Source organism: Lissotriton vulgaris, chromosome 2_1, assembly GCF_964263255.1.
Source record: "Lissotriton vulgaris chromosome 2_1, aLisVul1.2, whole genome shotgun sequence".
Classification (NCBI taxonomy): domain Eukaryota; kingdom Metazoa; phylum Chordata; class Amphibia; order Caudata; family Salamandridae; genus Lissotriton; species Lissotriton vulgaris.
Window position 1 is genome coordinate 1,550,431,811 of NC_141687.1, and position 25,299 is coordinate 1,550,457,109.

Below are 25,299 nucleotides of genomic sequence, written 5' to 3' on the forward strand. Positions count from 1 at the left end.
CCTAGTGAAAATCATTGGTCAGGCGTTTCATAATGGCACCATCAATGACAGAGTAAGGCGTTATCTGACACCCATCAACCCGAGACCACCTGTGTCATACATGTTGCCTAAGGTGCACAAGCACCCCATCAGGCCACCAATGAGACCAATCGTCTCTACCAGAGGGAGCATTCACGAGAATACTGGGAAGTTTTTAGACAAATATCTCCAGCCTTTCGTGTTGAACACAAGATCTCATGTCAAAGACACAAATGACTTTTTGATCAAGTTACAACAAGCCGTCGGCACGCTAGAAGATCAAGATCTGATACTATGCACGGTGGACGTATGTTCGCTATACACCTCGATACCTCACGACCTAGGCTTAATGGCTGTTGAACATGAACTTTCCCATTCTAATCTTGACTCGGATTTACAGGTACTGTTGATGGAACTATTGGTCTTCACCCTGTACCATAGTTACTTCACAGTATCTGAGAAATGGTTCCATCAGCTCTGCGGGACGGCCATGGGCAATTGCACAGCGCCGTCGTACGCTAACACTTTTATGAAATCTTTTGAAGAATCTTACATATTGAATCAGACTGCCTGGATCAATTGTGAGAAGCTTTATCTAAGATTCATTGATGATATTTTTATGTTATGGTCTGGTACAGAACAGGCTCTCTTGGATTTTCTGAATACATGGAATCAAATCAATGATCGCATACAATTTACCTGGAGCTTTGATAGATCAAGCATTCATTTCCTTGATGTGAAGGTAGAAAGACATGCAGGTACAGTGACCACCACCATTTTCCGAAAACCTACTGACCGTAACTCTATGTTACACTATCAAAGTTTTCATCGATTTGGGTTGAAACAGAACTTACCTCTTTCACAGTTGATGTGCGTTAAACGCATCGTCACATCTGATGAGATCTGTCAACTTGAAATGAACAATATGGTTGAGAGGTTTAAGGCTCGTGGCTACCCGCCACAAACACTTCAAAAGGCAGTCACCCGTTGTGGGAATATGACCCGTGATGAACTTCTACAGGTCCGTACCAGAACTGAAAACACCCGGATGGTAGTAGTGTCCAAGTACACTGTATTGAGCAAACAATTCAAAAACATCATTTCTAAACACTGGACACTACTGAGCTTGGAACCTGATTTTCAGGGAGCCTTAGCACAACAACCTTTGTTTGCATACACAAGGGGAAGAAACCTGAAAGAGATGCTATGCAAACCCAAATCTGAATGTCAACCGGTGACCTTTAAGGGCCTTCGTCCTTGTTACAACTGCAGTAACTGTCACAATTGCATATTGGGGAACATTGTGAATCACCCTATGAAGGGTTACCCAATCAAACTACGTGTAAATGCCACGTGCAACTCTGCGAACGTCATCTACCTACTGAAGTGTCCTTGTGGCAAGTGTTACATTGGACACACTGAACGAAAAGTCAGGACACGCTTGTTGGAACACAAGAGTAACATAAGGACTGGCAATGTAAAATCTACTGTTGCCGCACACTTTCTGGATCATAATCACACAGTTGCCCAGTTGAAATATCAAATTTTGGAACAAGTACCAGTGACACATGACAACAAAAAAACTTTACTGAAGAGGGAGAACTTTTGGATCCGGTACATGGCGACTATGCAGCCACACGGGCTCAATGATCGCATGGAATTTTTGTGTTATCTCTGAATTATCTGTTATGTGTTCATCTGTTTTTCACTCACAGTCTATCATCTTGTTGCTTTTTCTTCTGTTTGTTGCCCTCAGTGTATACTTCATCGAGCTTGTGTTCATTTTCCACTTCTGATTGTTAGTGTTTCTTGTCTTCACTTCTGTTGAAGGTTGTTCTAAGGGTTGTCTCTTGAGTGTTGCCATGTATTTTTCACCATTCTAAGATGGCGCCCATGGTCGGACGCCCCACTGTCCATCTTCTATGTTTACGAGGGTTGATTAACCGGCATTACACTCGGCGCGTTTGTATCTTTGCCACCGATGTTGAATGTGTGATCGCGCTGACAGCGTTCCCTGTAAGTACCTCTTGGTGGGGACTGTTTTCTATCTTGCTGGGTGTACATTTACGGTCCGTTTTTCTGAACCACGCGCCATACAGCTTTGGGTGCACTTTCGCTCCGTTTGACTCTCACTGAAACGGGATCTTTAAACGTTCTTTACACGCATTTGATCATATCGCTTGCTGGGAGTCTGGGGTTCTAGCGGTCTCTCTCCGCGATGTTGCACCATTGTCACTATTGTTTTACATGCACGGTAACTCCTTCACGTGGACTGTTTTCTTTTTTACCTTCTACACGTTTTCTTACCTGGTGCACGCATTTTGGGAAGCTTGGTTTTTGTATGGAACAACACCTCGTGTTTTGTTTACTTGAATGTTTGTTTCTGATACACATTGATAGTTCAGTATTTGTGCACATTTAGTAATTTTCATTGACGTATGAATCAGGCCTTATGATGGTATTTCCTTTGTTTGTTTGTAGAGCTATCCCCTGAGGAAGGGCTACGTTTCAGCCCGAAATGCATTGGGATCATTGAATATCGGATTATAATTTTGTGGATGATATATATTACCAATGTCTGGATTATGATGACCTATACATGGAGCATAATGTATATGCATTAAAGATAAAGAATCATTGAACCTTGTGGATTGAACTTTGAAATGAAGTGTGCTTTAAATCTTTAGACCTTTGTGTCATCATCTCGCAGTGCACTGGGGAGTCTACCTCTCATCGGGGGTAGCTTTGTATTAGTCTAAGTACACAAATTAGCCAGTGATATTATAGCACTTAGCTCGTGACCAGTAACAGATACCGATATCGAGGAGCATGGATGTTTGACGCATATTTCCGGTGCAGATTCCGCCATGCATAGCCCATGCGGAATTCGTGATCAAATACAATGTTCAGGTTCGAGTTCACAGGGAAGTTAAGCGCTGTGTTAGGATTAGGAGATCAGCATCCCAATAATTTGTCCCAGATCGAACTCAAGTCGATCACAACAAACAATCAATAAGAATAACCCCCCCCCCTTCCCCTCCCACCTATGCAACTTTCTACTCCCCCCACCCCCAAGGCATGCCGCTCTGCCGCCAGTAATTTCATGGAGGATCATACCCACCCATAGAGGACAATAGGTACAGTAACTCCAATAAGGAGGCATCAATCGCTGGTAGACCGCCATTTACTATATGTTTGCAGTCCTCCCATAGGGCTCCACCCAATAGGGCATCGTTTCAGTCCTCTCTCACAGGTCCACCAACTCAGTGTGCAGCTCAGTATTATCTGCCGGGCGCTTGAGCAGCTCAACAGTGCCTCCCACCCCCTCGTCGCCTCCAGCATGTTTTCATTATCTAGTCTCTGAGCCACTTGCAGCCTAAGAATCCCCTCACAATCCGTCCATTTCGTGAATTCTCTCCACCATCTCAGGTTACTAGGAGCGCTGGCTGCCTTCCAGTGGCTGGTAATTTCTCGTTTAGCCGGGACTAACCCTAGATCTATAAACTTACTGGTAACTTTAGTCCGGGCAGTATGAGAAAACCAATGTAGCAGGCAATAACCCGGAGTCAGTGTGTTGTCTCTTTCCATTATTTCGCCCAGTGAAGCCAGTATCCCCCTCCAGAACCCCTATAACAGTGGACACTCCCAAAACATGTGTGAAAATTCGGCGTTTTCGAGTTTACATCGCGTACAGACTGATCGGGCCCCAAAATACTCATTAATCTTGTGTGGAGTGAGATATGCTCTGTGGAGGACAAAAAACTGGATTAGCTGGAACCGCGCATTTCTAGAACATTTCCATGCTCTCTCTACTATTGCCCCACACGCCTTCTCATCCATAGGCGTCCCTAGGTCTGTTTCCCATTTAACCCATAGGCTCTCTAAGGGCCCCCTCATCTCCTGCTTGAGCCGCCTTTAGAGGCAAGTGACTGCTTTGATCGTCCCAGCCGCTGATACTACATATTGGCATGGCAGCGAGACCGTGGTTCCACCATTCCCTTTTTCCAATGTTTATGGATGGCTGTCGTCATAGAGGCATGTAACAGAAAGTCCCTCCTAGGAAGCTCGTGCTGCTCCGCAAGGTCATTAAAGGGTAGCAGGGTATTGTCCTCATAGATGTCTCCAATAGTGGAGATCTCCATCTCCTCCCAGGCCCGCAACCCCTGCCAGTCTCCCCCATGGGGTAGTGCCTCGCACATCAACAGTGGGATCTCAAGGGCATATGGGGGTAGTTGTTGAGCTCTCCTACTAACCCGGTTCTAGCATTGGCGCATCACCCACAGATCTCTCGGGCGTCTCTTTTGCGTAATGGGAACCTTAGTAACACTTTTGAGAGCTGTCTCAGACCCGAATCTGAGCCCCATTGCGACGCCTTCCTGCCACCCATTTCGTGAACCACTGCAGCTGTGCTGCATGGTAGTAGGCTTCAAAATCCGGAACTGCAAAGCCCCCCTCTTGTCTAGGCCTCATCATGGTGGCAAGCGCTACTCTGCGTCTCCCGGAGCCCCCTAAAAATCCAGTGACCATGGTGTTAAGTTGGGCAAAGAACTTTGGCGGGATCCATATTGGCAACAATCCAAAATTATAGAGCAATCACGGCAGTATGGCCATTTTTAGGAGCGCTACCCGTACTGCCACTGATAGTGGGAGAGTCCCCCAAAATTCAAAATTACTCTTAGTGGTTCGTAGCGCACAGCCGAGATTACCGTCTAGTAGATCCGCAGCTATATGATAGATGCGTACTCCCAGATATGTCAGGCAGGTGCTTTCCCATTCAACGTCTAATCCATTCGGTGGGTCATTCCTACCGCTTAAAACAGGGAATAAGCACGTCTTGCTCCAGTTGACCTGATTGCCCACCACCCGTCCCAGCCTGGCTAGCAGATTGTTGGCACCTTGTAGCTCATCCGTGGCGTTGGCAAGGAACATTAGTGGATCGTCTGCATATAATTCAATGAATTGGGATTGGCCCACCCCATCCAGCCCTCTGTAATACCGCCTTTGATACCAATCATGGAGAATTAAGATTAATTGTAACGTTTATTTTCTGATCTAAGGCATTGGTTGAATCACGGTCACATGGGAGGCAATTCACCAAAAGTCTTTATTTCTGTGCTGATATAAATGAGGCCTGGGTGGTTGATTATGCTAGTAGGGCAGTGACACAGAACGTGTGATAGTTGGTCATATCAGGTTTGCTTCATGGTGCAAAAGCAGCATAATGCGTGCGTATGGCAGGCTATTTTTGGAGGCCATTGGCACCTAAAAAGAAACATCAGTAGCTGCTGCATTATGTATCTCTGCTATAGAATTGTAAAGCTCTCTCCTGGAAATCAGGTTTCACCTTCTTCAAGCATAGTATGATAACTTTAACTTGGAGATTCAAGTTATTTAATGTGGCCTTAATGGCCTAATTTGTTGACTGCTGTTACCTTATGCGGTCTTTGCATTTGATGCTCCTCCATTGGTATGCTTCTCTTGCCATGAAAGTCTGTTGTGTATAATTCCTGCAAAGCTATTAAAAACGTGCTTACCCAAAACAATCTCTTTCCCGCATTTGTATCTTTCAAACTATCATTTTCCTTGCATGATTTTGAGTGGTAGGTCATTTTCCCGCATTTCAGTATCACAAAAAAACCACCTTCTACACACAGTAGCTGAGGAAGATCTAAGTTCTAGGGTATAGAGAACATGTCCATATCCACTAAGTCGGAGTATGCCGTTGTATTCGGCTTTTATAGATTTCTCAACAGCATTCGATAAGGTAGATCGGGGGAAGCTGTGGGGGAAATAGGTCACTATGGGGATACCAGGGAATCTTTTACGATTAATAATTGCTCTTCACTCCTCCACTAGTACTCAGGTTTTATTAGGGGGAACACAAGGTCTCTCGAGGAAGATAGTAACCAATAATGGGTTAAAGCAGGGGTGCCTTTTGGCCCCTTTACTTTTTTCTATTTATATTCATGATTTGCCAAGAAGAGTGGGGCTCAGTAAAGGGGATCCCCAAAATGAGGAAATTTAGAGCCGAGCTGTCCGCTATATGCGGATGACGCCATAATAATGGGCTTGTCCCCAATCGGACTACAAAGACGACTTGCTGAGCTGATCAGGTACACAGAAGAGTATTATTTAAAAATAAATATTTTAAAGAGTAAAGTCAAGATTTTTAGTTATCAAGGATGTAAGGTCAGAAAAAACTTGCACTGGTTTTTGGGAAAAGAGAAATTGAAAGTAGTAAAATGTTATCCATACTTACGAAAAATATTTACAAATAGATGCTCAGATAGTAGACATATGGATAATTTCAAAGGCTAGGCAATTTCACAAGCCTCTGCAATCAACCGTTTGTATACACACTGTGGGAAAAGACATTTCTCACACATTATATCAGTCTATAAAATAAAGATTCCACCAACAGTGAGCTACGCCAGTCAAACAATAGATGCACAAGAGTGGGACAAATTCGAGAAAGTGTGAGGGCAAATGTGGCGCCAAATATCCAATTTGAATCGCGCGGCACCGGTTGCAGCGCATAGGCTCGAATTTGGTTGACTCTCCACTTATGTGCTATCAATGGCTGTATGCTTAAGATGGAGCAATGCGTTGTCAAATAGCTCAGGGAACTTTTAAAAGCTTTAACAATGATCGTTTTAGATAAGGATGGGGCTCCGGTTCTTTGTAAAACAGCTTTCAAAACTATAATTAAGAAAACAATCTACTGGGTTTCTCGTGAAAGAGATATTAAAAGGTGCTCAGAGAATAGAAATATTGATTGTATTGTGGGGAGCAGTATTGACAAAAACCCCAACCTTATGTTTTATGGAATCTTAAATATGGAGTACATAGGGCGATTCTGCTACTTAGATTGAATTTACTTCTCCTACGAATTGAAACAGGTACCTGGGAAGGTATTGCTAGACACGAAACTTATGGGTTTTAAAATTTGTAGTTTTTTTAAACGATTTTTAAATATATACTAAAGCAGTAAGGATCTATTTAATATGCATGCACTGAACACTTGCACTTTCTAGACCCTTCGGTTTCTAAGGCTGATTTACTATGTTTGCAACCGAGCACGTGCACTTTTACAAACCTTTTTCGCTGCTAGTTACATGTTCTTTATGATCTCTTGCACCTTGCTAAATCCTTGTTTTGCTGCTAACTATCGTGTGCTTCAGCCTGAAAAACAATGCTTCTAAAGCATTGAAATACTCTTGCACTGTCATTATGCTGCTGGTTATACAGTACAGTTTAGTGAATAGACAAATTATTGTTTTTCATTATATGGTTATTCCGTTTGTTATTTAGTACTGTATAGCGAATTGTTAAATCTTTGCACTTTACAACAAGTTTTAATTCTGAATGTTTTATGATAGTATTAGATTATAACTCCGTATAAGTCTGTAAGGATTCCTTTATGGTAATCCGACTATGATGATTTATTCCTTCTGCCACTCGAAAACCTATAGAATGGCTGCTACTGATGTGCTCATTTACGTTTTCATAAAAAATTATGTGATGAATTTAGATTGGCAATTTTGATGGAATGTAATGTTGTTTTTAAGATGTATTTTTATTAACCCAGGGCAAAGCACTACGCTACGCTTGCGTAGTTGGCGAAGTTTGATCTACTTCGCACTACACGAATTGTACGTAGCACAGTGCAAACACGCGTAGCCTAGTGCAGCAGTCGTTTCTGCTTGCTCGCTGTCCACAACGTCAATTTGGAGGCCGCAAGCAAGCAAAATGACATCCCGGCGAGACTTTTTCCTCATTCGCAATCGGAAACATTAAGTTGTCGATCGCGAGTGTGGAAAATAAACCTCCCGGCGAGATTCTCAACACGGGGAGGTCCGGTTTCTCATTGCGAGTGGTTGCGTATGCTCACAACCTCTCGCGATGAGAAGCTACCAGTCCGCTTTGAGAAATATGCCGCTCGAAAAGAAATCTACTCGAGCGGCAGAAAACTACCACTTGCACTGTGCAAGATGCAGTTTGCACTGATTGCTCAGTGCGGACAAGCATCCGGCACTGTGCAATCAGTGCAAACAGCATTTTGCACAGTGCACTACGCAGTTTGCGTAGCTTGCGAAGTGCACTTCGCGTAGCTATGCGTAGTGCTACTTAGCAAACTACGCCCAGGGTTAATTTTTATGTGGAATTCTTCGGAATTCCAAATCATAATAAAATTAAATTGAATTGAGAACATGCCCATACTTATACACCATTGTTACAGGTGAGTAACATTGTAATACTTTTGCTTTGTCTCTGCATTAATGCGGATGTATTAAATGTGTAGGCTCCTTTGTGACCATTGTTTTGAGATCAGTATTTATTTTTCTGTTTTTCAGACCAATAGCAGGATATGCTAATTTATGCCCAAATATGATCTCTACTCAACCTCAGGAGTTTGTCGGCATGTTGTCCACAGTGAAGCATGAAATTATTCATGCTTTGGTAAGTTTTCTGTTAAAAACGGTATTCCCTTTCTGTGGATCTCCTTTAATAATCACAAGCACCTTATTGTCCCACCCACGTGCAGGATCCTAGAGTACTTTATACAATAAGAATATATTATTTTCTCTAAAAAAGCCACTTTTTTGCCTTTAAAGTTACCACTATTTTTTTTTTTTTTTTTTAAATATATTTTTATTGCAGGAATTAGTAAATCGTTACAGTATCGACCAGCTATGTATCATAAACAGTATCAACAGTATAAGACCCACTGGCCCCCCACCTTCAATCCCGAACACAGCCATCCGGCCCACCACCCTGGGGTCGGGCGGCGAAATACAGAGGGGGATCAGTAGGATGCTTGAGCTGGTCCGGATGGTACACTGTCCGTCATCTGCTTTTCTAAACAAGCCTATAAACCCAAAAGAAAAGAAAAGAAAACCCTCACCCACAAAGAACTACTAAACAAAGAAACCCCACCCCACCCCACCACCAGCGCCAGGGATTCACCTATACAGGATCTGCCTTGGGACCCACGGGGAAAGCAATAGGACCATCAGTACAAACGTTTACCGGAACTCGGGGCGAGTCGCTTCTTCACTTTCAGAGTCGCTGGGGGCACAATAATCCCTGAGGGCCTGAACCAACATTTCCCATTCCAACGCGGCCTCCTGCGCCTTCTCATTACGCTGCCTCCAAGCTAGTTGATATCTCAGCGCGCTCTCCCCCGCCGCCCACTTCAAAAGCTCACTGTGCCATCTGCTGCCCGTTGGACCAACCCGTGCCTTCCAGTTCCTGGTCACCTCTCGCTTAGCCAGGAGGAGCCCCAGGTCGATAAATTTACTAGAAATTTTATTTCTGGGGGTATGGGGGAACCAGTGCAGGAGCCCCACCGCCGCATCGAATGATAAGGCTCTCCCCGTCACCTCCTCCAGGGTCGTCTCTACGTCCCTCCAGTAAGATGACAGACCTGGACAGGCCCATAACATATGTAGGAGGTCCGCTTCCGGAGCCGGACATCTAGGGCATGCCGCCGAATTCGTGGCAAAATATCGCCTGATTTTCACCGGGGTCAGGTACGCTCTATGGAGAACGTAATAGTGTACCAACTGAAAACGGGCGTTGCGTGTGCCCTTCCAGGCTCGTCTCACCAGCTGGGACCAAGTCGTCTCCGGGATCTCCCTACCAATGTCCTCCTCCCAACGGTTTCTGAGAGTGGTGAGAGGAGCTAACCCTTCGTTAATCAACCTGCCGTAGAGGCAAGTGACCGCCTTCACCGTGCCCGCCGACATCATCACGTACTGGCACACCTGAGATAAGGGGGGTTCCTCCTGCCCGTTTCTCCAGTGCGCCTGGATCGCTCTCATAATGGCCGAGTGTAGCAGAAAGTCACCACGGGGGATCTCGAAACGGTCAATAAGATCTTGAAAGGACAAGAGCGCTCCGTCCTCGTACAGATCCCCAACCAGCTGTAAACCGGCATCCTCCCAGGCCGCCAAGCGTGACCAATCCCCTCCGTGGGGGAGGGCCGTCAACATCCCCAACGGTATTTCAGGCGCGTACGGGATCCTCAGTTGGCCCCGGGCGTGGGCCCGGTTCCAACACAGGCGGATAGTCCGCTCCTCCATCGACAAGTCCCGAAGGGCCAATCGCTGTCGCAGCGCTATAAAGGATAGAACATGCCTGGCCATGCCCGTTCCCCTCCCGTCTTCCGGGCCCCGGAATTCCCTGGCGACCTCCTGGGTGAAGGTCTGGAGCTGCGCCGCCAGATAATACTTTTCAAAATCCGGCACCGCGAGCCCCCCCTCGTCTTTCGGTCTCATCAGGGTCTTGAGGGCCACCCGCCGGCGGCCCGATCCCCAAAGGAATCCGACCACCATGGAGCGTAACAGTCGAAACGTGGCCGGTGGGACCCAGATCGGTAGAGTCCGGAAATAGTACAATAGCCGGGGAAGCGCCACCATTTTAAGCAGGGCGATCCGTCCCGCCACCGAAAGCGGCAGCGTGGCCCAAAAGGCCATGCAGCCTCGGAGTGCCCGAATGCTGCGGGCAATGTTCCCATCTAGGAGGTCAGGTTGGTCGTGATAAACAAATACCCCGAGGTACTTAAAGCAGTCGGGTTCCCACCTAATCTCCCTACTTAGGGCAGGGGCAAGAGTGCCCCTGCGTACCGGAAAAAGACAGGTCTTGGGCCAATTCACACGGAGACCCGAGACCTCCCCGAACTCTGTAAGCGCCCCCGCCGCTCCACGTAAAGCGTCAATCGGGTCCTCCAGGAAGAGCAACAGGTCGTCCGCATACAGTGAAACATAATGCGGGCCCGCAGGCGTCCACAAGCCCGTATAATGGGCTCCCGATCGAAGGTGCAGCGCGAGTGGCTCCACCGCCAGCGCAAAGAGGAGTGGGGACAGTGAACACCCCTGCCGCGTGCCTCGTTCTACTGGATACCGCGAGGAGATCAGCGGTCCCGGCCGGACCCTGGCCGACGCGGAGGCATATAGAACCGTGGTCCATCTGACAAAGCCCTCCCCTAGGCCGAATCTCCGCAGTACCGTGCAGAGGTAGTCCCACTCCAGGCTATCAAAAGCCTTCTCCAAGTCCACCGACAGGACGACCGGGGACGGGGCATCCACGAATGGTTCCCCTAGCAAACGGAACAACCTGCGGATATTCATAGTCGTGTTCCGTCGTGGGATGAAACCAGCTTGGTCCACATGCACCAGGGAACTCATGTGTCCCAGCAGCCTCGAGGCCAAGATGCTGCTCAGTATTTTATAGTCCACCGTCAGCATCGATAGGGGACGGTAAGACCCCGGGTCGGACGAGTCGCGGCCTGGCTTAAGGAGAGGAACCACCAACGCCTCACACATCGAGCTCGGGAGTCGCCCCAGCCTCTTCGCCTCCCTGTAGACCACCAATAGTCGAGGGGCCAGGAGGTCAGCGTAAGCTGCATAAAACTCCACCGGCAGGCCATCTAGGCCCGGGGTCTTGTTTCTCGCCATCCGTTTGATGGCCCCACGGATCTCCCCCAGCTCAATGTCGGATCCCAGGGCTTTCGCCACTTCCTGCTCCACCGTGCGGAGCTCCAGTGGACGTAAATAATTCTCAAGTCGGTCAGGGTCTCGTGCGGAACGACTACGGTATAAACATTCATAATAATGCCGGAAGCAGCTAAGAATCTCCGGTTGGGTGTGCACCTCGGTGCCGTCTGCCTGTCGCATACTTGTCGTCGATTGGGATTGGCGCGTAGGGTTCGCCAGCCACGCTAACAACGCGCTCGATCTGTCCCCCTCTGCGATGGATCGGACCGTGTAGGCCTTATAGTCAAAACAGCGGAGCCGTTCGACCTCTGCCGCCACCTTTTCCCTCGCCTCCGCCGTTGGTACTTGCAATTCCGGGTGTCCGGGGCGCCGAAGTTCGAGCTCACGGAGTTTCCGATCCGCTGCATCTAAGTCAGCTAGGATGACACGCCTCATGCCCACCTTCTTAGAGATACAGTAACCCCTCACCACTACCTTAAAAGCATCCCACTCTAACGCTCTGGTACTTGCGGTGCCGCCGTTGGACGCAAAAAATTCCACCACCTTGTCCCCCAGGTCCGCCCTGAAAACACTGTCCTCAAGGGTCTCGGGTTGCAGCTTCCAGGTGGGCACCGCCGGCCTCCCGGGGAACCAGCGAAGGTCCAGCAGGAGGGGGTTATGGTCCGATATGGTCCTGGATAAGTACTCGGATCGGACCGCCGCCGAGACCAATTCGGGCGACCCTAGAAAGCCATCTAGTCTGACATGTAACTCATGAAGGCTCGAGAAATATGAATAATCCCGAGCTGCGGGGTGATGCGCTCTCCAGATGTCCGTCAAACCCCAGCGAGTCTGCCAATCCTGACGACCCTTAGCTGTGCGACGAACCGGAGAATCGGGAAGCGGTGGATGCGAGCGATCAATGTCTACGTCCACTACGGAATTGAAGTCTCCGCCAAGCAGAAGGGGCCCGGAGAAGAAGTGGGCCAACGAGCCCGATAACCTGGAAAGGAAGGCAGTCTGGTCCATGTTAGGAGCATACACACAGCAAACGTTCAAATCCCTCCCTCCCAGTGTTCCCGAGATAGCCACGTATCTCCCCTCCGGATCTACCACTGTTCTCGTGACCTGGAAGGGGACCCCCGCCCTGATCCATATTAGCGCCCCTCTGGCATAAGCGGAGTACGAGGTGGAAAAGACCTGCCCCCGCCATCTACGCTGTAGCGCCGCCCCTTCCGCCTTGTTCAGATGAGTTTCCTGCAGCAGCGCCATTTGCACTCCCCTACGCACTAAATAAGCGTGGACCTTGTGGCGCCTGGACATAGTATGAAGCCCCCTTACGTTCCAAGTGACACATTTCAAATTAGCAACATCAGCCATTGTCCCATAACGTCCTCGCACAATCTCCCCATTCGGGTCCCCACAAAAAAAGGACATCATTCCACCCAGCACTGATGGCGGCCATTTCCCCCAACCAAAACCAAACCACCCAAGAACGAACCAAACCCTCACCCACCCACCCCAGAACAGGACCCAAACTATACCATCTAGATCCCATCCAAACCTCGCCTTCCCTCAACCCAGTAACCCCAACTAATCCCACGGTCGCCACCGTGGGAAGGCCTTAAGGGCCAGGTGCGGGCCGGGCGGAGGCAGTGGGCCCTCGACGCTTAGGCCACCAGGACCATTGCAAGCCCTAAACAGTGTCGACAACCTCTCCCGGGGCAGAACCAGGGGCACCCCCCCCCCCCTCGTTGTCAGCAGCTTATGGACGGCAACCGCCTCCCCCCTGCCGGGCCCCCACCCAACATAAGGCAGCACACCCCGTTACCCTTGTCCGTCCAAAAGGTCCTCCACCGATTTCGGTGTGATCACCGGTGTATGGGCACTATCAGTCACTGAGTCCTCCGAGTCCGATAGTGCCACCTCTTCACCCAGGTTTTCCTCCTCCTCGATGGCGTCGTCCCGTGCACCCGACAACTCCGACAACACTTCCAGCACTCCCCTCCGCTCCGACGACGTCTCTGCAGTGGAGGGCCCTCCCGTGCGGCCGCGGCGATTCCTGATCCTCCTGGATCGCCGCCTCTGTTCCGGCTCATCTGCCTGTTGGGACGAGGAGCCGAAACCATCCTTCCCTGCCCTATAGAGCTCGAGCCAGGCACAGACATCCTCCGGGGTGTCGAAGAACTGAGTTTTGTCGTCGACTATGATGCGGAGCCTTGCAGGGTAGAGAAGCGAGTACTGGATGCCCTCGCTCCTGAGCTCGCGCTTGACCGCCAGGAAGGAGAAACGCTTGCGTTGAGTCTCGTAGGTGTAATCCGGAAAGATGTTCACCTGACTGTTCGCTACTTTGAATGGACCATTACGCCTGGCGGCGTTGAGGATTAGATCCCTGTCCCTAAAGTGCAATAATCGCGCCACCACTGGCCTCGGGGGGCGTCCCTGTTGCGGCGGCCGCGCCGGGACTCTGTGGGCACGCTCCAGAGTGTAGAAGGAGGATAGCCCCTCCGGGGCCACCGTGTCACGGAGCCAGGCCTCCAAGTATGTCACCATGTCGCCATCTTCGATTTTTTCCGGGAGGCCCACGACACGAATGTTGTTCCGCCTGTTGCGGCCTTCCGCATCCTCCGCCCTCTGCTCCAGGGACGCAATTCGGGACAGGGCATCCTTCATCGTCGCAGCCAAGGTTCGCTGCGCCGGCTCCAAGGTTTTCACCGAGCTCTCCACTTCTTTGACCCGGTCCGAAAGTTTGCCATGGTCCGCTCTGAGGAGACCTAGGCTCGTTGCCACCTGGGCAATGTCTTGTTGGAGGGCCGATCTCGTGGTCGTTATCGCCTCTAGGACGCGGTCGAACTGCCGTTGCATCGACGCGCCATCAGAACTCTTTGGGTCCCCAAGCTCCTCTTTGTCCTGGGCTTCCGAGTCCGAGGCGGTCGGGGTGGGCCCCTTGGCTCCTCTAGGTTTCCCCATGTCGCCGGGGGCACTCCGTGAAGGTCCCGGAGTAGGCGTCTCCGGGCGCAGGTGTCGACCACGACCCTCCCGGCTACTGGTCCTCAGATCGAGTACAGGAGACCTCCGTCTCCAGGGCCTGTGAAGACTTCTCCGCTTCAACTCACGCCACCGCCACGGCGTCCGAGGGCACTGATGAGGGGGTGGAGACAACCGTCGCCGTGCCAGGCAGGCCCGCTCACCCGCTAGAGATCCAGGGTGAGGGTCTCCAACTCCACTGGACGATGTGTAGCGCCAAGGTGTCGCGCCTCCCATGGAAGTGGGCTGGCCGGGAAGACGTAGCTAAGTGCGGAGTCGCGAGACGGGCCACCCCCGGATCACAGGGCGTCCGCTCCCGGGGTCTCCCGGGGTCTCCTATAACGTGGACATCCGCCCGGCCACCCAACCGAGTGTAAACTCGTCGTGAGATATCCGAACCAATAGACAACCAGTGCACAAAGCAGTCGGGGATGGCGAGGTCGGGCGCAAGTCGCCGCTCGCGACGCTCCTCCAAGTCAGTGGGTCCGGCCAGGGGGACAAAGAAGTCCGGGCGCCATGTTGGGTCGCGCTCCGCGACTCCGCAAACTTCGGTTGCACTCCGGAGCAACCCTCGTCCGAGCCCCACCAAGGGCCCCGGCAGGTCTCCGTCGGTCCGCTCAGCCGAATGCAGGGTCTGGGGTGCCCCGCAGCCTCCGATTTACAGGATAAATCCGGGCTCAGTCCCGGAGCCGAGCTCTCAGGCGACCATCGCCATCGGCGCCCAAGCCACGCCCCAAGTTACCACTAATTTGACAGCCTATTGAAGGCTTTGTTGTTCTGTTAGTTTATTTTTCTTTTTTTTTTTTAAAAGGCAAATTTAATTTAATAAGAAATTGAATAAGGACTAGTGACAATAAAAACTCCCAGCATTTTTGTGAACGCTAGATAGGATACAGTCTTCAAGAGGCTAGAAAAGCAATGCCGCACATACCACTTGTATCCCATCATGCCCTGTCAGTGACGGTTTCTCAAATAATTTTTTTGTCTGGCTCTTGTTAACAAGATCCTGAAATACAGAGGCTTTTTTGTACAAAAATATATCTAATCCTTTTGTTTTAGATCTGCACTTGACGTCTTTGGGCATCAGTAGTATTTATCTACTGTTTTCTGGCAGAAAGTATTTTATATTTCTAGAGAAATGTCATTTCATGAGTAAGAAGGAGGCACAAATTGAGCCACATAGCGTCTACATAGCCTGCACCTCTGATTACCATTTTTTTAACATAATTTTTATTGCAGGGTTATGATTCATACGTTGCAGTTATACATGCATTATAACCTTGATCTTCGTTCGAATCTGTCAGTATTCGGTTCTTTACACAGCTTTAGTGCCCACAACCCTGAGGTCGGGCGGCATTGTACCAGGAGGTGTCGTATTTAACATATCAAGATACGTGTGCTCCAATTGTCGCAAATAATCCACATGCCTGCGTTTGGTTTTCTCCCCCCATTCCCTTCTATTTTCTGTTAAACTATTCCCAACTAACCCCCCACCACTTCCTGCATCTCTGATTACCATTGTTGGGACAAGCGTCCCCATCATCAGAATAGGTCAACGAGGACCCTCAAAGATTGAGGGGACTCATCAGGGAGGTCTGAAGGACATGGAGCTGGAACGAAGTCCACTCTTTGTTCTCTATGGATTGATGGAGAAAGATCCAATTGAAAGTCCAGGTGTGGAAAACGTCATTGGTCTTAGATAAGTAAATACAAATGTTGTATTTGCAAATATCAAATGGTAAGTAACATTGCTAGGCAGCTAGCCAGGTCATTACAAATCATAATTGTAAATCATAAATATTCGTATGACACATTAATCAAGTACGGGGAACAGAAAGGTTTGGGTCCTGTCTCGGACCGGCTTGGACCTCAACTTTCTTTCGAAAACAGAACAAAATAGCCAGTCAGGATTACTTTTCTAATGATTTAGAGGACACCCAGCCTGCCTGTACTGAGTGATACACAGGGTTTGTTAGAAAAACTTTTTAATTTTTTGTCAAAATTTGGTTGTCTTATCAGCATGTTTCCAAGGGCACATTATCAAAACAATCAAGTAAACATTCAGACAGAAAATGTGTGCGCAATATATACAAGTGTTGAAATATACACAATAAGTACTCAAATTTCAGAAACACCAAAAGCTGAGCTATACACAAATCAATTAAAGCATGAAAACATTTAACATACAAGCCAGTCCTTACAATTATTAACCAAAACAGACAAGCGGACAAGGAGAATGAGTGATACTGCCTGCCTGCCTCATTAAACCTGTGATTGGGTGATTTTAGGATTGCAAGACTGGGGGGAAAAATAGTATTGTTGATTCCCTAGCTGCACCCTTCTTCCTTTACACAGGATGGAAGTCTACGCGTTTCGAACCACCAAGAGGTTAAGGGTTCTCCTCAGGACATGGACTGGGTGGATCCATTTCTGCAGAGAGCACACAGACGCTGCATGGGTGAAACAGCAGCTTCGCACGGTACGGAATTTCTGAATTGGTAAGTAGGTAAGTGCGAAGACGTGTTAGGAGATGATGGCGCCATTCGTCGGAGACCGCGGAACGGATTCAGTCCTTATACCGCAACATTTCTAATTGAAGGCAAGCTGTGCCTCCTCCCCGACCTCCGGATCATTGACCGGGCGTCCTCATCTCCTAACACGTCTCCGCACTTAGCTACTTACAAATTCAGAAATTCTGTACCGTGCAAAGCTGCTGTTTCACCCATGCAGCGTCTGTGTGCTCTCTGCAGAAATGGATCCACCCAGTCCATGTCCTGAGGAGAACCCTTAACCTCTTGGTGGTTCGAAACGCGTAGACTTCCATCCTGTGTAAAGGAAGAAGGGTGCAGCTAGGGAATCAACAATACTTTTTTTCCCCCCAGTCTTGCAATCCTAAAATCACCCAATCACAGGTTTAATGAGACAGGCAGGCAGTATCACTCATTCTCCTTGTCCGCTTGTCTGTTTTGGTTAATAATTGTAAGGACTGGCTTGTATGTTAAATGTTTTCATGCTTTCATTGATTTGTGTATAGCTCAGCTTTTGGTGTTTCTGAAATTTGAGTACTTATTGTGTACAGTTTCAACACTTGTATATATTGCGCACATATTTTCTGTCTGAATGTTTACTTGATTGTTTTGATAAATGTGCCCTTGGAAACATGCTGATAAGACAACCAAATTTTGACAAAAAATAATAAAAAAGTTTTTCTAACAAACCCTGTGTATCACTCAGTACAGGCAGGCTGGGTGTCCTCTAAATCATTAGAAAAGTAATCCTGACTGGCTACATTAATCAAGTAGCCATGTTCCGTCGGGGCTCATGGCAAATTCTTTCAAACAAAGATTCCCTTCATTTTCACTTATCCCGCGGTTCACTCGAGTGACTTACCTTTACCAGTTGTGACCTTTTATTAGGCCCAGTGTGGTGTTAAGGAGCTTTTCTGTGCTGTCCACCTCTTACACTATGTCATCTCTCTGTTTGGTTGGTGCGACAAGACACACAATCCGCGTCGGTCCTATCAATCCGTACGGCCCAGGGCGTTGAGGTTTACACCCAGACGCAGATCCATGAAGCGTTCACATCGCATTACAAATCCTTGTACAGCACACGGCTGCGGGCCACAGTGGTGGAGATCACAGACTACCTAGCGACACTGCAGCTCCCGACTGCCACCGCTGCCCAACAAGCAGAGTTGGGTGCCGCACTCACCGGCGAGGAACTGCGGGAGGTGATTTTCTCCCTCTCCAATTGCAAGGCGCCAGGCCCTGACGGACTCCCGGCGGAATTCTATAAGGCCTACTCGCTGGTGTTGATACCGGAACTGCTGAAAATGTATAAGGCGGCGTCGAAAGACGCTGAACTCCCGGCGTCCCTTAATGCAGCTAACGTGGTCTCCCTGCTGAAACTGGGTAGAGAAGCGAACGAACTCGGCTCATACAGGCCGTTAGCGCTCCTCAACACCGATTATAAAATACTTGCAGCGGCGCTGGCCCGGAGGCTTGCACCACTGATCCCCACTCTGGTACACTCTGATCAGAATGGCTTCGTACCCACCCGAAGCACGTCCTACAATCTACGCCGCTTTTTCAGGGTCCAGCGATATGCAATCCCGACCTGGCCACGCTCGGGGTGCATCGTGCTTGATCTGGAAAAGGCGTTCGACTCGGTGGAATGGCCATATCTCCTCCGAGTCCTCGAGAAGTACGAGCTGGGCGACGCCTACGTCCAGATGGTGGAACTCCTCTATCGAGCGCCCGAGGTCCGGGTCCGGACTGGATGGTTGTTCTCCGACAGGATCCGCATCGGAAGAGGTACCAGACAGGGCTGCCCCCTCTCCCCTATATTATTCGCCTTGGCGATGGAACCACTGGCGGAAATGCTCCGCCTCTCCGGAATCGCCTGGGGCATCCCACTAGCGGATGGCATCCACTCGGTGTCTCTGTATGCCGACGATTTATTGCTATATGTTAGGGACCTCACGCGCATTCCAACGGCGATCACGGACATCTTTCGGACATTTGGAGACATGTCGGGGCTCCACGTTAACTGGGCAAAGTCGGGAGCCTATGCATTCGATGGCGAGATGCCACAGTGTGATGTGCGCATGATGGGTGAGACGCTCCGATGGCACCCGACGGTATTCCGGTACCTAGGGATCTTAATTTATCGGGACCCAGTGGATCTCCTGGAGGGAAACCTAGTGAGAGCGATATCCTCGCTTACGGACCAGGTCACGTTTTGGAACTCCCTCCCACTCAATGTACCGGCAAGAGTGGCTCTAACCAAGATGATAATGCTTCCCCGGCTCCTCTATTTTTATACTAACCTGCCAGTGTATGTGCCGACGCGCATATTTAAGGGATTGGAAACCCTCACCAGACGCCTCATTTGGAATAAGGGGAGACCCCGGGTGGCACTGAAGACCCTATACGCAGCCACAGACGCCGGAGGCTTAGCGGTTCCCGTTCAGGAGCTCTATTACTTAGCAGCACAGCTGCAATGGGTCGCCTACTGGCTGAGCGGTAAGAATCGGATGGACACGGCCACCGCCGACACCATCCTATCTCCCGTACAGGTAATAACGCTCTCCCACCCCCTAACACAGGGCCGACTCCCCACGCAGGTGCATGTGGCGGTAGCAAAACGGTGCTTCGCACGGAGCCTCAAGCTCACCAAACACACGGTGCCCTATGCTCCGAACCTACCTCTGCTGGGGACTCCCTTGGGCGCTGACACGTTGTCCTCAACCGAGCTGCGCAGCTGGACTGCGGCAGGCTTGGACGACCTGAGCGGCCTGTATAGCGACGGAGAGCTACTGCCCTTCGAGGCCTTGGCCGCGGACACAGAGCTGCCAGTGGGTCAATTCCTGGCACACGCCAGACTCCTGCATGAGTTAACGAAGGCATGGGGTGATCTTAGCCATGAGCCACCCACTCATTTGCTCATCCAGTACTTACATGTGATGGGCGATGGGTCCCACATTGTGCACTGGCTTGCACATGCCCTACACAGTCATACTCAATTTTCCTCTCGGAGACTGAGGGAAAAATGGGCGAACGACCGAGGCACAGACTGGACGGACAAACAGTGGGCCACTATATTAGCAGGCGCCAGAGTTGTCCCCCGCAACGCGCGATTTAAAATTATCCAATATTACATCATCCACCGCGCATATCTATCTCCGGATAAGCTGAATCGCTACTTTGGACTCACTTCGTCGGCGTGTCCCAGATGTGGCCTCCTGGGCTCCGACTTCCTACATGCACTCTGGAACTGCGCTCCTCTCACCCCGTACTGGTTGGCGGTCACGGACATGCTGACGGCAGCAACGGGCGTCACCCTCCCCAAGACGTGGGAAGTATGCCTATTGGGACTCTACAAGAGAACCAAGCAGACTAAACTACGGGAGCGTTTTTGGGACTTGGGCCTCATTACGGCCAAACGCCTTATCACCAGACGATGGAAAAGCGCTGCCCCGCCGCGCCCTGCGGACTGGCGCCGCTCTCTTGGCAACTGGGCTTGTGCGGAGAGTGTGTCTCTACACAGGGAGGAAACCGCTGGCCTACGGAAATACCCGATAGCCCAAGACTGGGATGCTACCCTAATCGCTTATCACCGAGCGTGCACCCAGGCCGGCATTGAGTGCCGTCCCGACACACACCTGGCACAGGCTCCGCCGCCACCCCCCCCCCCCCCCCTTCCCCCCGCCCCCGGCTCCTGAGACCTCACACGACAGAGATGTCCCCTGCCGCTCCCCCCCCTTTCGCCCCCCCCTCCCCCTCGCCCTACAGCCGCAGCGACACCGCCTCTCCAATTGTCCCCGCCCCCGCGCGACCCACACAGGATGCACCACACACAGCTAGAATTTTAGATACACTACCACCCACGCAAATGCAAGTCCAACAGTTATTGACATGTTTCTCCCCTCCCCTTGTATTATGCTCCCCCGTTATATCTTTTGGTTGACACAGAGGCTGTTCATACTGTACTCATGATACTGCTGGGTCCCCCTTCCCTGTTCACGTCTCGCATGAAGCAGGCTGGATGCGTCCGTGGTCAGGGAACAGGTACCCGGCGACCCATACGACAGCAGAGGGTATGACACCGCCTCTACCCGCTACCGTACTGATCGGGGAACTCAACTCCGAACAATGACTGTTGGCTCTCGTGACCACGCTGGTCCTTCTGCAGTGCTACGACCTGCGAGCACTGCATCATGAGACATTTCCTGGTACCGTCACTTATGGACTAATGCACTTCCATCAGCTAATGTTTATTTTCACTCATGTATAACCGAAATGTCACCATGTACTATTTGCTGAGTGCCGTTTGTGACAATAATGCATTGTTATGACACTGTATGAATAACTACTGGCTTATCTGTGAAACTAAATAAAGTTTGGGACCGTTGGTCTTAAAAAAAAAAAAAAAAAAAACTATGTCATCTCTCTGTTTGGGGGTGACGCAAAGTGTGCATTTCAGGCTGACTTATGTAGGAAAACCCATTCAAATGTTTTTTTTGCTTCTCATTGTGCCAAAAACCTTGTAAGGAGACACATGTTTCTTCTGGTCTTTGGAAGTCTTTTATATGCTCTGTGGCTAGGATTCCTTCTGTCTCTGAAATCAGTTAACCCTGAAATTGATGAGAGTCCCTTTCTTGACAGCTGGAAGAAGTTGGGCGTACTGTGTTAGTTTCTCAAAAGGGAACTTATTGTCATGGATGGTCAGGTGGTTAAAGACTGCAGTTTCTGATGTCTGACTCATTAGTCTGTGGTGGTTAACTGACTTTGGATGGAAATGTGAGGCAGTTGAGTATCTCTTTCACCACACTAATGTCTACTGCAGACGTTTGAACATTTTTTATCCAGGTTTAGTGCTTTGGTTTCAAACCAGGTGTTCCCGACATCCCTCTTGCTAGTGAATGCTGCTTAGTCTCCATCGTCTTTTCTTCTCTTGACCTTCATAAAACTACAGGCCTGCCTTATACCAAAGAGGGCAGTTTCAAGCCAGCAGATTCAAACGAATATAAAAGTCCGGCCCCCACTGGCATGATAACCACATAGCCACACTTAGGATTCAACTTTGGACTTTCTGACTGTTTCTGTAATTTTTTCACATTTTAGAGAGTAAATACTTTGCCATGTAGTTGAAATGGTTAATTATTCAGTTACAAATGTTAATTCTGCATTGCTATGAAAGCATTTCACATACTTTTCTGGTGTAAAACATGAGGTATTCAATTTAAATTGTGTTTCTTGAGAGTAAAAAGAATGACATAACAATTTTCTAAATGCTTTGTTTTGAAGGGTTTTTCTGCAGGACTTTTTGCTTTCTACTATGATGACAATGGAAACCCTTTGACAGCAAGACTTCCTAATGGATTGCCACCATTTAATGACAGGTATTTTAATTGTATGTACTGGCTACAGTGTTCTTCTGTTCGATTAGTTAGGAAAATGTATATTTGTTTTATTTCTGATGGATACTTCTACCTGCAGATTCCTCACCTTTTGAATATTTCCAAGCAGAATACTGAGCCCAGAAACCGTTTACCGCACTCCTCCACAGGTAAATGGCACTGGCTCCATCTTGGTACCAGAAGCTGCGCCCCTCTCAAAGATCTGCCTATGATGCTCTGGGGGAAGCATCAAAGTTGTGCAGCAAATTCGGCCTCATGCATGACAGGGCCATTAAGGGGTGCAAGGCCAAACTTTTTATGGCCCACTTATGCATCCATCATCTCGCTAGCTTCCAGGGCGAGATTGAGAACGACCACTTAGACGTCTTGACGTCTTCTAAATTCTCGAAGGAAAAGAAGAGGAAATGCAAGAAGAGTAGGAGGGATAACGGCACCCCCTCAACGTTGTTCGGGATCTAGATGTTGGTCACTTTGGCACACTAAACCTCTGAAGTTCTCTTCTGAGCTATTTGACATCATTCCGCCTGAACAGCGAACATCTGTGGTGTCCCTCACCAGGCCTGTGCCAGTCTCACATTCAACCTTTCCTTTTAATCACCGATTCTAAATGATGCTGCTCAATTCCTCTATACCATGATGACATTGGTTAGGCAAACTATCGTCTAATGAGGTGTGCCACTGGGCCCATTGATCTTTTAGGGGCTCTGTGTGGATTATCACTGGTGGGTCTGCCCTCTGCATCTTTGACCCTGAGCTATCCCTCAAGAAATGCCTCTGGTGCTATCCTTATGACGAGGGCCTCACAGGTGTTGCCTCAGAGTTTACTGATAATGTCGCCACTGCAGGCACAGATACCTTCACAGGAATAGCCTTCAAAGACCAAAGTTACTCTTATGTGGTCTGTGTGTGACCAGGGAATATCCGGGGACGGTAAATATAGAGAACAATGAAAAATTTGTTAGGTATCATGGCAGAAAATTTGAATTCTGTTATGGACACGGAGGTGAGGATTAGGCTGTTCTCTCTTCACTTTTATTAACCAGCAGCCATTACCCAAATTGAAAATTCAGAAAACGACAACATTCACTAACACTACAGTTCACATGAACCATAAGAAAATAGTCCATCGAAACCACGGCCTGCATTGCCCTTCAAGTTACCCTGCGGATGCTCCTTCTCCCCAAGTGACCATAGCCAGAGGTTTAGGGAATCCATCTTGTTTACCAGAATCTGCCTTGAGAAAAAAAAACATTGTCAGAGATCTACTATCTCAAATGCATTAATTTCCTACAAGAGAAAACGCAAGTCCGAAGATTGCCAGACAAAATGAAATATGTGAGAAGTTGGCCTAGTATATGATGTCCACTAATTAAAGTCGGCACCTTGCATCAGTCCAAACAACTCTAATGGTGATTTAAGAGTTCTAAGATAACCTTCGAAAGCTATCCAAGTGGTAGCTTTGGAGAGCAGCCTTCAGGCTTCTTCTTGAAGGAATGTTAAGCAGCTTGTTTCACCAGAATGCTATCTTATTGCATTGGATAAATGTAAGGAGAACCACACAGTAGTTATAAGAATATATATTTATTATTATAACACCTTAAATACCTCACAGTATCTGCTACACACAGATAAACACAAAGCACATAATACTGTAGCACAGAAACAACCGTAAGTAGCACTAATACACAGTGGGCTCTTGGGGAAGACCAAACCATATACTAAAATAGTGGTATTAGAACCAAGCCTCAAATCAAGACAGTATCTAGAATGTGTAGAATCGCTGGGACCCCAACCAACCACCCAAGGTGAGTTATGTTATGTTATGTTATCCACTCTTGTATAGCGCTCGAATCACCCTGGGGCATCTCTGCGCTGCCTGGAAGATACAGCATGAGTTGGCATATTGGGGGGGCTAAATGGGCATATTTTTTAGAACAGGAAGGTCTTCAGATGCTTTCTAAAGGAGGTGTAATGAGAAAGTTCCCTGATGGATTTGGGGACACTGTTCCAATATTTCGGGGCCAGGAAGGAGAAGGCCATACCTCCTGCTCTCTTTAGCTGGATGCGTGGAATGTGGAGCAGTCCAGCCGTAGCTGATCTTAAACAACGTCCTGGGGTATATCTTTTTAGCTTTTTTTGTAAGTATTTTGGGCCTAGTCCATTCAATGCTTTAAATGATGGGCAGCAAATTTTAAAGAAGGACGCTTTTTCACTGGTAACCAGTGTAAGGAATTTAGCAGAGGCAAGGGCAGTGAGTCGGCCGGCATGTTAAGGATCATTCTTGCCGCGGTATTTTGAATAACTTGCAGCTTATTTAGGAGATAAACCTCCGCGAGGAGGGCATTTCCATAATCCAAGCGGCTGGTCACCATTGCTTGGATCAACGTTCTACGATGATCTGTGGGTATGTATGGAAAGATTTTTCTGAGAAGGCGGAGGTTATAGTAGCAGGAGCCAGCCGTAGCTGCTACATGGTCCCGCATAGTGAGCGAGTGATCTAGCTTCAGCCCCAGGTTCTTTACATGTTGCTTTGGAACGGGCGGTGTCCCCAGTTTTGGGGCCACCATTAATTGCTCCGGATATTTGCCGCGTTTCCCAACAGCATCACCTCCGTCTTTCCAGGGTTCAGTTGGAGAAAGTTGTGGGACATCCAATTGGATATCGCAAGCATTCCTTTAGTAAAGCGGAGCCTATCTGATTCTGGGTCTGAGCCTATGGTGTACAGCTGAGAGTCATTCGCGTAGGAGACTGTTTCGAAGCCCAGAGCTTCTACTACCTCAGATAAATATTAAAAAGGGTAGGGCTGAGGCAGGAGCTCTGTGGAACTCCCTTGTCCAAAGCTGTTTTCTCAGAGTT

General features: G+C 48.8%; 1 protein-coding gene across 1 annotated transcript in view; it reads left to right on the forward strand.

Annotated features, from left to right (window-relative positions):
• The window catches only part of LMLN (leishmanolysin like peptidase), a 427,804-nt gene that overhangs the window by 205,651 nt on the left and 196,854 nt on the right, over positions 1–25,299 (forward strand). The window contains exons 7-8 of the mRNA XM_086957429.1: positions 8,373–8,478; positions 22,331–22,425. Of these exons, the coding sequence (XP_086813555.1) occupies positions 8,373–8,478; positions 22,331–22,425 (201 nt within the window). The remainder of the gene's footprint in view (positions 1–8,372; positions 8,479–22,330; positions 22,426–25,299) is intronic.